General features: G+C 51.0%; 6 protein-coding genes across 6 annotated transcripts; 4 read left to right on the plus strand and 2 right to left on the minus strand.

Annotated features, from left to right (window-relative positions):
* Positions 1-409: 409 nt before the first annotated feature.
* N7458_004577 (uncharacterized protein) lies at positions 410-1,393 on the plus strand (the record flags this gene model as incomplete). Its single annotated transcript, XM_056907959.1, has 1 exon — positions 410-1,393. One exon carries the CDS (start codon positions 410-412, stop codon positions 1,391-1,393), a length of 984 nt encoding a protein of 327 aa, XP_056766577.1.
* A 1,958-nt stretch (positions 1,394-3,351) lies between these two features.
* On the plus strand, positions 3,352-6,063 carry N7458_004578 (uncharacterized protein; the record flags this gene model as incomplete). Its single annotated transcript, XM_056907960.1, has 3 exons — positions 3,352-3,662; positions 3,746-5,434; positions 5,490-6,063. The coding sequence occupies 3 exons, from the start codon at positions 3,352-3,354 to the stop codon at positions 6,061-6,063; spliced, it is 2,574 nt and encodes an 857-aa protein (XP_056766578.1).
* Positions 6,064-6,368: 305 nt separating this feature from the next.
* Positions 6,369-7,188, minus strand: N7458_004579 (class I SAM-dependent methyltransferase; the record flags this gene model as incomplete). The annotated part of the gene is made up of 2 exons (XM_056907961.1): positions 6,369-6,672; positions 6,743-7,188. The coding sequence occupies 2 exons, from the start codon at positions 7,186-7,188 to the stop codon at positions 6,369-6,371; spliced, it is 750 nt and encodes a 249-aa protein (XP_056766579.1).
* Positions 7,189-8,840: 1,652 nt separating this feature from the next.
* N7458_004580 (basic helix-loop-helix domain-containing protein) lies at positions 8,841-9,811 on the plus strand (the record flags this gene model as incomplete). Its single annotated transcript, XM_056907962.1, has 2 exons — positions 8,841-8,975; positions 9,047-9,811. 2 exons carry the CDS (start codon positions 8,841-8,843, stop codon positions 9,809-9,811), a joined length of 900 nt encoding a protein of 299 aa, XP_056766580.1.
* Positions 9,812-10,039: 228 nt separating this feature from the next.
* N7458_004581 (NAD(P)/FAD-dependent oxidoreductase) lies at positions 10,040-11,565 on the minus strand (the record flags this gene model as incomplete). The annotated part of the gene is made up of 3 exons (XM_056907963.1): positions 10,040-10,188; positions 10,244-11,203; positions 11,283-11,565. The coding sequence occupies 3 exons, from the start codon at positions 11,563-11,565 to the stop codon at positions 10,040-10,042; spliced, it is 1,392 nt and encodes a 463-aa protein (XP_056766581.1).
* Positions 11,566-12,346: 781 nt separating this feature from the next.
* On the plus strand, positions 12,347-14,056 carry N7458_004582 (uncharacterized protein; the record flags this gene model as incomplete). The annotated part of the gene is made up of 4 exons (XM_056907964.1): positions 12,347-12,473; positions 12,532-12,622; positions 12,677-12,900; positions 12,960-14,056. Coding segments are annotated over 4 exons (1,539 nt in total), but the record flags the coding sequence as incomplete, so codon positions are not given.
* Positions 14,057-14,398: the final 342 nt, after the last annotated feature.

Consider the following 14,398-nt stretch of genomic DNA (forward strand, 5'->3'; position numbering starts at 1 on the left):
ACAGCAGTTCATTCAGGGTCAATGATCGACACTGACCCTGCATGGGTGAGGTATCCAGAAAGGCAAAACCCCGATGGGTCGGCAACGCTCCGTGTTGCAAGATGGCCCTTCCCCGCAATTGCCCCGGGAAAAGAGGGTCCAGTCTTGTTTTTGTGAAGAAAATCGGCTAGTTGATATTGAGGAATTTGCCGATGGATGACCTTGATGAAACGTCCCAGTGCTCCGTGTTAAGATGCAAGTAAGACATGTTTTCTCAGATACTCCGTTTCTCGTTTGGATGAATTGATGGCTAAGTTCGTACTTGAGATGGTCTGATGGGTAAAAAAGAAAGGTATATAACCTCCTTGATTGTGCTTCATCTTTCTACTATCAGACTCACATTCTTATAAAACAAACTCAAAGCATCACCATGCGATCTCCATTGGCCAAGACAGACCTGTGGGCGTCCATTGCCCTGATCCTGGCATCGGCGAGCACCGTTACAGCCAGTTGCAGTCTTCCATCAACCTACAGCTGGACATCCACCGGCCCTCTAGCACAGCCCAAGTCAGGCTGGGCCGCGCTGAAAGACTTCACCCACGTCGTCTACAATGGCCAGCATCTCGTTTACGGCTCCGTCGCCGACACATCCGGCAACTACCACTCAATGAACTTTGGCCTCTTCTCCGACTGGTCCAGCATGGGCTCAGCAAGCCAAAACCAAATGACCAATTCCGCCGTCGCGCCAACATTATTCTACTTCGCCCCGAAGTCTACCTGGGTCCTCGCCTATCAATGGGGTTCCACCACCTTCTCCTACCGCACCTCCAGCGACCCCTCCAATGCAAATGGATGGTCCTCCGAGAACGCGCTGTTCTCCGGCACAATCTCCGGCAGCGGCACGGGCGCAATCGACCAAACCGTCATCGGCGACTCCCAAAACATGTACCTCTTCTTCGCTGGCGACAACGGCAAGATCTACCGCGCCAGCATGCCCATCGGCAATTTCCCCGGCTCCTTCGGCACAGCCTCGGAAGTGGTGCTCAGCGATTCAACCAACAACCTCTTCGAAGCCGTGCAGGTCTATACCGTCTCGGGACAGAACCAGTACCTGATGATCGTGGAGGCAATGGGCGCGAATGGGCGGTACTTCCGCTCCTTCACGGCGACCAGTCTAGGCGGGTCGTGGACTGTGCAGGCGGGTTCGGAGAGTCAGCCGTTTGCGGGCAAGGCGAATAGCGGTGCGACTTGGACGAATGATATCAGTCATGGCGATTTGGTTCGTAGTAACCCGGATCAGACTATGACTATTGACCCGTGCAATTTGCAGTTCTTGTACCAGGGGCGGGACCCGAGTGTCAACCCCTCGTATAATCTGCTTCCGTACCGGCCGGGTGTTTTGACGCTGAAATAGTGAGGTATTGTGGTGTTTTGCTTCTTGCTGGTGATTGTCACGCGGGTGTAGTTGTGGTTGAACGAGGAGAGTATTGAGTGGGGATGGAGTGGATGAAGATAGTATACGAAACTTTTGGATGTTGCTATGACTTCAAATTGACAAGAATCAGAGCAGATTATTTGTTGGCATTATTTGTCAGGACCAGTAAAAGAACCAAGATATTCGTAGACGGATCCGATGACCACAAACTATGGCGGAATGGATTTGATAGGAGAAGCAACCTAGGGAGCTCAGGGATATAAGCAGGCTGTGATATAGCATGTATACTTATCATTTCGGGAAAATATTTCCTCGTTGGCGAGTTCTGTGAGATGAAGACGAGGCACTGGAGTTGACGACTATGCTATGTCGAGTATGGATCCGAATCTGGCACACAGGGTCACCTTCTAGTCTGCGCGAGACCTGGCGATCCACGATCTTGACTTTCCGCCTTGGACGAGCAAGGCGCAGGCAATTTCTCCACTCGCCAGGTTTAGGATTCACTTTGATTGGCTCGATCGTACAGGTCTGGCAACAAGATGCGGAAAAGGGGTTTTGCGGGTCTGCGCCCCCCTGGTTGTAAGGCGAGTTGCCCCAAGCGAAAGTTTCAGAGGGGCCAGGCGGGCCCGCCTTCACTATTCGCGTAATTCAGGACGAGCGTTACGCCATGATCTGTGTCTGAACTCTGTATGGTTGGCCCCCAGCCCCTGACGCCATACCGCAGCGAGGTCGACCAGGAAGGTTCAGGGTCCACGCTTATTTCCGGTCAACTGCGCATTGTGAGTGGGGTGGCCTGTCGTGGATGAATTTCATTGGCATGTGTTGAGGAGGGTCTTGATTGACGAGTCTCCATGCTGGAGACCCTGTTGGAGTCCGCGAGATCTCCGGAATAATAATTCGACTGCCTGGTCAGTGATCACGCGAGAAAAAGGCCCGAAAGCTGGATCATCTGGATCAGGGACTGGTGGCGCCGAGGTTGGCTGGCAGTCGTGCCAATAATAGTGACGGGCGAACGTTGGTGCTGGATACGAAGTGGGGCTGGGCGCCGGGCAGGAGCAGGTTTGAGGATCCGAAACGAACAGAACAGTACTGTACGGAGGACACTCTGTTTCATGGCGGTGCTGGGGCATTGCTGGCCAGATGGTGATCTGTCCGAAGGATTCGACAGTGCATACGTATGGAGTATCTGCAGGCATATGGATATGGATCTTCGGAGGGACCGTTTTGTACGTGTTGGAAATCGGGGACCAAGATTCGGAACAAATTCAGGGTCGCCAAGCTCCATTTAAGTTTGTCAACGACGGATTTCGGGTGTGGACTGTGGAGTGGGCCACGACAAGCCAACTGGAGGGTAACCAACGAACGGTACCTACCGTCCTCCATACCGCCGGTCCTTCCGCTGGTATGCTAAGTCCGTACGAGGGCAAACCGTGTCCACACGCGACACTCCGTCCAGGTCCCCTGAAAGGGGAAAATGCCCTTGTGCCTGGTCACTGGCAGCTCGAATTATGAACAGAATCAAACGTCCTATTGGTATGATCCGAATATGAGTGCCACCTACCCACAAATACGGAGGACTAGTACCTTATTACCCCTTAGCAGCCTCTTGGCATGATCCTACGATTTCCTATTCGCCTGTAATTTGATTTCAATTTATTCAATTTGGTCCCATCCTGGATGATTATGGCCCCCAGCCAGTGTGTTCTGTTACAAAGAGACAAGGCACTCGTAGCCCCAGATGTGGCCCGACCTCGTGTCCGCCGATGGTCCGTCATCGCGTTTGGTGAATCTGCAAATTCTCTTCTGACATCTGTCTCTCCTTCGTTTCCTTCTCGGTACTTGGTCCTTCTCTCACCTCACTGGACCTGGAATGGAGTCTCTCGTCTTAGTCGCTGCATGAAAAGACACTCCTCGCCTGGAGTCTACCCACCCTCACGATGAAGCTCAGCGTTGGCCAGCGCTGTAAGGATTTCATCCGCGTCCTTCTTTCTCCAAAGCTTTGGTTCGACGTCTACTGGCCCGCCTCGCGCAAGTACTGGTTTTCGCTTCTTCTCATCAGCGTGATCTGCGCCAAACTACTCCACATCTACTCCCACCTCAACTCCCTCTCTCCCGGCCAATTCATTCTTTGGGGCCCAACCTTCTTTCTTCAGGATGTGGTATGCATCCTCATTGCGCAGACTCTCTCCCAGAACTTCCACCGAAGATGGCTCCGTGTGGTGTCTGCGCCAGTGGTAATTCTGTCCAGGTATGAATCCCATTCGTCAACAGGCAGATGTGCTGGTATAAGTTATTTTTGAAAATACCTGACCGGTGTTCAATCCGCTTTAGTTTATTGATTTCTGGTCTTGCCGCCGCCAACATCTCCTTCTATACCCAAACAGGCGCCGAGATTCATTGGCGACAAGCACACGCCTTCCACCGCGATGCAGCATCAGTCAAGACCCTCCTGGCCGGACTGACCGGCATTGTCATCATGGAGGTTCTTTTCAGCGCCGCAGCATGGATATCAACTCCCTATCTATACAATTGGGTACGCGCAGTGACCCGAGCATTCAACGCAGCCGTGGCCCCGGCATTCTTTTGGTGGAAACGAAAGCCCAGCTCCGACGCAGAGAACTATGCGCAAGTCGCCAACAAAGACTGGGATGAAGAAAACAGCGAGTCGGAAGCCATGCTGGGTTTGGAGGATCCTATGACAGCAACTCCCTCGTTATCACGGGCCCGACCTTCTCTGCTATTGCGCATCCTTGTGGCCTCGGCTGCCGCCTTTGTCCTCCTGTTGCGCTGCATTCGCCCGTCGGACACCGCGTACTCTTTCCTCTCCCAGACCCTCATCATCACACCCTTCGAGAAGCCGCCTCAGCATGAGACCACTTACTCCGTTGATCTCCCCCTAGACTTACCGGGCGATTACAGCTGGCTCTACAACCATACTGCGCTCGCAGCGCCCCCGAAATTCGACTGGCTGCCGCAGAAGAAGATTGCTGGGTTCAGAGACTGGTATGAAGAGGGCAAGGAAGGCGCAGCATTGCACTATGATCCGGCGCATGATCCCTTGAAAATATCAAATCTCGACCGCAATGTTCTGGAGCCGTGGCGCGACGCTCTCAAGAGCGGCAGTGTGAACATCAAGCATGTTTTCTTGCTCAAGTTGGAAAGTACTCGTTACGATGTCTTCCCGGTCCGCAAAGACTCCCACGTTGGCGATATTATCCGCGAATCCTATGGAGGCAACGTTCCAGACATTGTAGATCAGCGCCTTGCCAACCTGTCCCGAAATGCGGAGCGATTGACGGGAATCTCGTCTGGCTGGGACCACAGTGATGATTCATGGCAGCCGCGTGGCGGTATGTACGCATCGAATGCGTATACTGGCGACACGTTCACTCTCAAGAGTATCCTCGCCAGTGTCTGTGGCATTGCACCATTGGTCGTTGACTTTAACCGCGAGTACTTGCATCATATCTACGAGCCGTGTATGCCTCACATTCTCAATGCATTGAACTCCATGTCCCGAGAGAACGACACCCGCAAGATCAAGGAAGACGATTATACCACTTGGCCCTGGCATTCGACTTTCATGCAGAGCATCACGGATAACTATGACAACCAAGACCTTCTGCTTCCCGCCTTGGGCTTCAAAGATAAAATCACAGACAAGAAGATTACCAAGGATAGGAAGAAAAAACCAGGCCATGCGCCGAAAAAGTTCAACTTCTGGGGGTATCCCGAGCACGAGCTGCGATCGTATTTCCTTGATGCGTTGAAACATGCCGAGAAGCATCATGAGCGTGTTTTCCTCACTCACCTGACGGGACAGACACACTACCCGTGGGATATGCCAAAGGGTGACAAGATTGAAGAATTCATGCACCACAACATTTTCAATGGTAGGAACAGGATGAACCGCTACTTGAACACCCTTGGAGTTGCAGATAGATGGCTTGGAGAGGTTCTTGAAGTGATCGAAGAAGCGGGAGTCGCTAATGAAACCCTGGTGGTGATAGTTGGTGATCAGTAAGTAGTCACTCGCAGAAAATTTGCAGTCGCTGCAATGCTAACATATTGACAGCGGCATCTCGCTGATCGAGGACGGCGGTGTCACCCCTTACGACAACCCGCATGTTTCCAACTTCCACGTTCCACTGGTCTTCTCGCATCCGCAACTCCCTCAAATCACCATCGACGGCCGGGTCACCTCCATGCAGATCGTGCCTACTATCATGGACCTTCTAGTCGAATCCGGCTCGCTTGATAAGGAAGCTACCCATGCAATCAATGACCTTCTCCCCTTGTACGAAGGCCAGTCAATGATCCGCGAGCTAGTCCCAGAGAAGGACGGCAAGCTTGATTGGCAGTTCACCGTTATGAACACCGGCGCTACCTGGCTTGCTCTCCGGTCTGGCCCCAAGCCGTACCGCCTGGTCATCCCTCTCGTACCCGACGTCGAATGGCGGTTCTCTGATGTGGATAAAGACCCACTTGAGCTGCACACTGTTCAGTCTTTTACTTTGCAACCTCTGTTGGACGAGGTTGCGAAGGCGCATGGCGAAGATGCCCTGAACTGGGTTATTGAGGCTGCTCATGTTACCCGGTGGTGGGTTAGTGAGAATTGGCGCCGTTATGAGTTTACGCCGGAGGTATGATCACCGGCCGTTAAACTCTACATTTGCGTCGATCTTCTTTTTGGGGTTGCATTCGGAATTTCTCACGGTTTATGTGAGATGGATTTGGCGTCTTTGGTGTACATTCATCAGGGTATAGGGGTTGCATATTTTTCGATCTACTGGGGTTTCATCCCTTATTCTTGTCTAATAGATTTACAAGGTCCATTTGAATGACCAAGCATTCAAATCTGCGACTCATCGCTTTTGCATTGCTTTGAACATAAAACTGTCTTGGTTCCCTAAATAGCATAGCATCATTATCATCTTTCCTGACCGACTGCAACCTACTGCTTAATACACAGAATCTCAGCACTCGGAATAGAAATCCACGCATCCCGATCCTGTCCCCACTCCCTCCACGCTTGCGAAATCCTCTCAAGATCCTCCTTCGCCGCAAGACCATGCTCAATCGCCGTCGTCGCGAACGACGACTTCAACGACCGATCAACCCACGACTCACTCCACCACTTAACATCCTCCTTACTAGCATAGCACCACATCGTACAGCTACACTGCACATCATCGAATCCAGCCCTTCTAGCCCAAGCATGCAACATCCGCCCCGCATTCGGCTCACCCCCATTCCGCCTCGCGACACGATCATACATATCCTGCCACTCCTTCAAACCAGGCAACTCAGGATACCACACGAAAACACCATAATCCGCCTCCCTCGCCGCAACAATCCCCCCCCTTCTTCACAACACGCTTCATCTCCGTCAGCATCCCGACGGGATCACCAACGTGCTGCAAGACCTGGTGACAAAATACCACGTCAAAGGTGTCATCCGCATAAGACAAGGCGTTCGCATCGCCCTCGACGAAATCAATGTTTGTCACGCCCTTTGCTTGCGCGTTGGCTCGGGCTTGTGTCAGGATGGCACCTGCGCGCTCGAGACCCGTGATATGTCCCTGCGGTACGTGGGCTGCCACGTCGACTGTGATCGTGCCGGGTCCGCAGCCGATGTCGAGGATTTTCATGTCCGGCTTGAGATGGGGGAGGAGAAAGGCGATGGAGTTTTGGGCTGTGCGCCAGCTGTGAGAGCGTACGACGGAGGCATGGTGGCCGTGGGTGTACGTTGCCGATTCTGTTTTGGAGACCATGGTTTGGGAATGTTTTTGCTAGAAGTAGAGGGTCTTTTCTGTGTGGAAGTTGAATCTCTTTACTACTTTGACAGTAGATAATTATTTGATATTCTGTGTTGCGATTTTTACGGTGGTTTCTCTTGGTTTATATACCTGTCAAACTTGTTGGTCGATGGCATGTAGTTCGGGCCCCGATATCGGACCCGTAGCTTGGGAGGCTCCGTCGGGGTTCCATCGCAGCTCCTGCTAGATGAATCATATTATTTCATGGTGTCTATTATTGGTCGTGAATTACGGGGTACATTTGGGAGTATATTTTCCTTGCTGCGGTGATAATCTTTAGCTCCGGTATTTCTAGTTTTATGCATTGCGATGTAGGAAAGGTGTGGCCGATATCGGGGAACGACCATCCCTCTTAGATCTAAGTAAGAGCTTTCATCTGACGCATAGTATAGTTGATCCAGATCTCAAAGAGAACCATGATATCGTTTGTCATAATGAATATTCGAACAATTTCCAACATTTGAAGTGCCTAAGTGCACTGTGATTAAATTGGGGCATCCCCAGTAATTGTGAAGCTGAGCCTCCGCGAGGAATAGCCTCAACATTTCGCAGTCGAGTCGTGAAGTCGATTTATGCTTGACCAAGATCTTACGATAACATTTCGATGCATGACTGAGCGTTTGCATTGCTCAATTAACTTGGTTTGTTTACAGGGCAAGATCAGCTAAATATCAATAGTCCCAGTGGCCCATTGTTCCCAGAGGGAAATAGGTTCCAAATTGGCCATACTTCATTTGACGCTAACCAGCCATACTGAATAAACAGACGGTACGCAGTTTCCCCCTTGTTTCCCTCAACCTTCAGATGGTTAATACATGGTCTTTAATCATGATCTGGAGCAACGCTCGCTGAGAAGGAGAATTGACGCTAATGCATGGACTGTACAGTCCATGCCCCACTGTGGAGAGTCTCCCTACTAAATCTGGAATCATGGGCGGGGTGGTCATTCCTCGGAATTGATCAAAACCAGCTCTGAACGAGAGCATAACTTAGAATTTAATCTTCTATGAGCCACCTGGATACCATACGGGCGCATATTGCCGCCCGAAGAGCTGGCACATCCTCAAGCCGCACTCGATCATAGGACTCGAGATAATTTCCAGTACCGCCATTCCTTTGATAGCGCTTCCAGAAACCCAAGTAAGTAACAAGCTTCCTAGGAGTGAAGTGGTAGTGGAATCAAGCATGTTGCTTTCTTTCTCCATTTTCTTACTTCCAGCTCTGAATGCATTAGCCAAGTTTCAGGAACACAGAGACAGGAGCTCGCCACAGAGCCGATTCGAACAACCGTTCTGGAGCGAGCGTTACATACAATTGCACCATTGTTTGAGCGTGTTATCCCACGCGTCCAATATCCTTCCACTTCAGAAGCCACCAAATCACTTTCAATAGAAAAGTGGTACTCCGTAGCGACTCCGACAAGACGGCCCGACGACACCCCCACTTCGGCCCATGTGCGCGCCGTTTCCCCGGAGGAGTCCGCGGCGAACGTTTGTTCCTCGACTCACCCAACAGCAACAACAACAACATAACGTCCATCTACACAGCAGATTGAGCAATTTCTACATTCTCTGAACGTCTCTGTCGATTGAAATTATAAGCACGAAATGTCGAGTCAACCCCACACACAACAAAGCAAACCGAAGAGGCGAGGCCGCCCTCGGCCTCTACCCCCCGATGTCAACGCTCGCAATCTAGCACTGGAAAAAGGACGTCGAGAGGACATGAAGAAAGATCTACTTGTAAGTACTCGATATATCACGTTTAGCTATAATATCCCTGGTTAATCACGGTCATTTGAGTGTGACTACAGGAGATGGCACGTCTAGTACCTGCCTTGGCGCCTGTCCGACGCCTTTCAAAAACAATCATTGTGAAAGAAAGCCTTCGGCACTTTAAGAAGCAGCGCGCAATGTGCCTATCTGCCGCAGAAGATATGCGAGACCTGGTCGCACAGAATCACCGACTAATCGCCGAACTCAATGAATTCCGCTTTCTGGCTGGCGAACAGAGTACAACGCCGTTAGAGTCCAAGCCCGTCTCAGAAGCCATGGCCCAGCTGATGAATGTGCCCAATGAAGTTTGTGGGACGTTTCCAGCCGGATTTGGGGATAACTGGGCTCATGGATCCCACGATATCCACCCTGCTCAGTCCGATGACTCTTTCATCGACCATACAGGGTATTGCTTGACTTCGGACGACATACCCATGGCAGTCGAGCCACCAAATCCGCATCAACACTTGAACGATCATGAAATTTCAGCCTCGAATTTACATCTCGCCGAATTCCCCTTCTCTGCAGAGTCGCTCTCCCAGCCCGCATTGAGCTGTTCACTATCCCCGCACACACCCGTCGACCTCACACATACAATAAGCCTCGAGGGACACATACCGGGCCGGACCCAACTCGAATACTATATGCCCTTTGATACGCACCAATATCCGACGGTATCACTAGATACAATGCCGGTTGATATTTCTACAGCCCTGTGGATGCAGGGAATTCCCATGCCAGAGAGCGTTCAGTCCGCATTATGTGGAACCACAGGGACAGTTGATGGAATACCCATTATTTGAAACATTGGCCAAGACTGGATAGACGTGCTCTGCTCAGAATATGGCTATCCAAGAACGTCATGGCGGGAGACTACTAGATAGTCTGATGATCACTGCGTCTTGTCTTCCGATACGAGACCTTCATTTGCTGTTTCCAAAACGAATGGTAGCATTATAAATCCGGAACATTCACGGGCATCCGTTTCTGGAGCAAACCCAGCCATATATCTTTGTCTATATCATTCCCTCTCACCATATTGAAGGCAAATTCCCATTAGAAAGCCGAGAAAGTCTTTCGTGGCTGAATCTGAAGCACTCTGGTAAGCCAGTTTCGCTCCACTCCCGGCCAAGCGCAATTTCAGCAACACCAGGAGCACATGTGAAGATACGTGCCATACCTAGATTGGAGAGTATTAGCCAATATATGTCTTCATCAAGCATTGCTGCACTTACCATGACCGTTAAACCCAGCACATATGTATTGACCTGGCAACGAATCAATCGCGCCGACAAAAGGAACAGAGTCTGTGGTCATCGCAATGATCCCGGTCCATGCATGATCTAAACCTTCCCCATGCAACATGCCGTTTCCGCCAGGGGTGTAATCAGGGAAGAGTTTGTTGAAGCTCCGTAGAGCATCTTGGGCAATTTCCTCATTGAAGCGAGAATCATCGATACTGAAGCGACCATCTAAAGTCTCAGAACTCAGAGTTGGATTAGATCGAGAAACTCCCAAGATGAGTGTGCCATCTCCCTTGCGCTGAATCAATGAATAGAAATGATGGAGACTGTAACGCAAGGAGAATGTATTTTGAAGGGCATTCTCCGCTGCGAAAGCTGGGGTCGGCACGAGTGAATGGGCTTGTGCGCGATTGGGCCGAAGATAGGCTTCTAGTTGGGGCAGTAAGAGGGCTGCGTGAGCATTTGTACAGTGAATGATTTTCTCTGCTGTGATAATGCCCCGAGGGGTATGGATATCCCATAAGGTTGAGGTACTTTGTTTCACCTCGGTGGCAGGACAAAATGTGAACAGCTTTGCACCACGCTCAATCACAGACTGAAGCAAGAATTGAGCCAGTTTGGCCGGATGGCTGGATCCAGCGGGCCACTCGTATGCTGCGATAGCTCCTGGGATTCTTGTCTTTGCCCGGGCTTCTGATCCTTCGTAGAATTCGATGTGGGACACATCCCCTCCTGCCTCTTTGTATGCCTGGAGACTTTCTGCTTCATACTTGGCAAACTCGGGTGTCATACAGACATCAAAAGTGGTGGTCAAGTTGAAGTCACAAGCTACATGGTGCTTTTTGACAAAATCGTCTACTTTTTCAAGGACAAGGCGTTCGTTGGCAATAATCTTCAGAGCCTGTTCGGGGCCATGGACTTTCGAGTAGGCATTGAACCCACGAAAAGCATCTAGACATTGTCAGTTCACGTATAAAAGGTCATTTCCATTGATTCGAAATGCAAATTTCCTTTATGAAACAAGACATACCCGGTCGGACGTGGCCTGCATTTCGCGAACTCGCACCGCTCGCCGCTTCTCGCGCCTCCAAAATCACCACGTCCTCGCCCGGAACGCCTGCTTCTAGAAGCTCAAATGCAGTGAGACCACCGGATATTCCAGAGCCGATAACCACATATTTTGCTGTTGAGGGCACCTGATTGTGTTGGTCGGCGAAGAGATGGGGAAATGCACGAGTCGTGCGCTGCCAATAGCTCAAGCAGGGGGTGGTGTTGGGCAGATTCCTGCTGGATCCGTCGTTGGGGCTGGTCATGATTGCAGAGAAGAATAACCGAGGATAAGCTTCCGGGTTAGATCAAACGTCTATATAACTAACTACATGCTCAAAGGATTGTGTCAGCGAGTGCCGATTAACCGTGATTGTTAGCGATGGTCGCGAGGAGGATCTCGTGCGGGGAGACTCCGTGACTTCTTCGACTCGCGACTTTCCTTTCGCACCACTCAAACCACTTCAACTCTCCCATCCGAGGAATCTTTTATCCCGACACTATGCTTGGAATAGTCAACGGTTTACGAAAGAGCCCCCCTCCAGTGAACGGTTAGCGCGCCCTAGCGCGCCACTTTCCCGACCCTATCGTGGCAAGGGGCGCTTGGCAGTCGGCACCCCCTCGCCTCGACCTGCACCAAAAGCCAGCGGAGGTACAGATGGGAGTCCCCTAGGCGGGGTAAACCATGCTTCAACCAGGCCGAGTCAATCTACACGAGCTCCCAAGAAGGTCGGGCTCTGTTTCCAAGACCTCGGAGCATTCCCGAGGTTACGCCAGGTTCTTCCAAACGTCTCGTCATTGGTGGTTGGGCCGAGCTTCTTATCACACGACAACAGCCACCCTTCCGATCTGCGATCTGCACGGGGCATGTTGACTAACTTTGACTGACCCCCGGATGTGGCTCGAGTCGGATGCGAGAGCTTATCGCGACGGTGACTGCTTGGCTCTCTTTGGCTATTAAGAGAAGCGAAAGCTGCTGAGACATCTTGCATCTCTCTCTCCCTCTTCCTCTTCTACTAACCATCTCCCTTGGCTCCCTACCCAGTAATCATGGGCCTGTCCAAGCTCTTTCGCCGCCGTGACCCTGCGGATGACTATGTGCGAACGGCGGATGAGCGGGCTCTTGTCCGCCGTCTGGACACCTTCCTACTGACTTTTGGCTGTCTTTCACAAGGTACGACAGCATATCGATTCAAAACTCATTGCATGATAGAAGGGCTAACGGGTTCCAGTGATCAAATACCTTGACCAGCAAAATATCAATAATGCCTACGTCTCGGGCATGAAGGAGGACTTGAACCTACGCGGCAATGAGTTGAATTTGTACGAGTTTCTGCCTTTCCAACTCGGAATAAGTGGGCGCTAACAAACACCCAGATTTACAACCTACTTTAATGTCGCATACTGTATCATGCTTATACCTTCGCAAGTGATTTTGACCTATGTTCGACCAAGCTTTTGGCTGCCTGGCTTGGAGATTGTGTGGGGTGTGTTGACTGGTCTGATTGCCATGGCCACACACGCGAAGCAAGTCTACGTTCTGCGCGTCTTTTTGGGACTCTGCGAAAGCAGCGCGTGGCCCGGAATGATGACCCTATTGAGTAAGTCAGCCTCCCCTAGAAGGTTCAAATCCAGCTACAGAGTTGTTAATGCTCTTCAGTGTACTGGTACACGCCAACTGAGTTGGCAAAGCGTATGGGATTTTACCATTCATGCCAAGCTGTCGGCCAGATGATGTCTGGAGCACTGCAAGCTGCAATCTCCGACACACTCAACGGCCACGGAGGGCTTGCTGGATGGCGATGGCTTTTCGTCATCAACGCAATCATCACCGTTATTTGGGGATTTGCGGGATTCTTTATGATTCCAGATCTCCCCAACAACCCTAACCCGCGTGCATTCTGGTTCCGCAAGGTCCACGCCGAGCTATCGATGGAGCGGCTTGCTCGCAACGGCCGTGCCGAGCCGAAGAAGATGACATGGGCAGGTGTGAAGCGTACCTTCTCAGGCTGGGTGGTGTACTTCATCGCCATCCTGTATATCGCGACCGTCTTGGGTACGTACGGCTACGTATATTTCTCACTCTTCCTCAAGTCTCTGAAGAGACCCGACGGAACTCCAAGATGGACGGTGTCACAAGTGAATGCGATTCCAATCGGCGGCTCCGCCATCAACGTTGTTTTTGTGTGGATCTGGGCGTTGTTGTCAGATTTCCTGCAAACACGATGGACTCTTATCGTGGCTCAGGGAATCATCGGCATCATTCCTTGCATTGTCATGAGTATATGGACTTCTCATCCGACCGCAGTTCCACTCTCCGGTGCCTATGCGTCATACTTCATATCGTTCATCTGTCTCGGTACAGCGCCGCTCATCTTCGCCTGGCTTTCGGATCTCATCCCTCAAGATCCCGAGGCTCGGTCGCTAGTTGTGGGTGTTTCAGTGGCTGGCTATTACGCGGTCTCTGCTTGGTCGCAGGTGCTGGTGTGGCCTGCTTCGCAAGCGCCATATTACAAGTACGGCTGGCAATCTGCACTGGCGTTGTTGGTCCTCGTCATTATCATGACGTGTGCTCTGCGCTTCATCGATGTCAGGTATCTTCTACCCAAGCGTGAGGCATTCCAGGAAACGTTAGAAGGAACAGCAGTGGGAAGAAAGGACAGTGTTTCGGGTCTGACGGAGAGCAATGAGGCGCAAGGATCGAGTTCGGATCCTGATCGGAAGTCTGCGCACAAGGCTACTGTTGACGAAGTCTAAGATAGATAAGACATGAATGGTTCATATGTTATTAGAATTTCTCGATGACGTAATATCACTTGTAGGAAATGAATGAGAACTTGCGACGAGGGACGATCTCCATTAAGAGAGCCTGTAGTGGACACTCACTCGCCCAAGCCCTCCAAGAGAACTCCAAGAAGGAATGGAATGCTACATCAAGCCTTACATCTCAGGTCTTGGAATCACTCAAAAGAGATCGATATTAAAGAATGTAATAGCACTGATGTATAGTACAAGAGCGCGAGTGGCACATAAGGCCCACGAAAATTAAGTATATGTCCTACCCATATCACATCTCATATTCCACGCGTATACTACCTC

Source organism: Penicillium daleae (assembly GCF_028827525.1).
Source record: "Penicillium daleae strain IBT 16125 chromosome Unknown utg000005l_segment0_segment0, whole genome shotgun sequence".
Taxonomy (NCBI): Eukaryota; Fungi; Ascomycota; class Eurotiomycetes; order Eurotiales; family Aspergillaceae; genus Penicillium; species Penicillium daleae.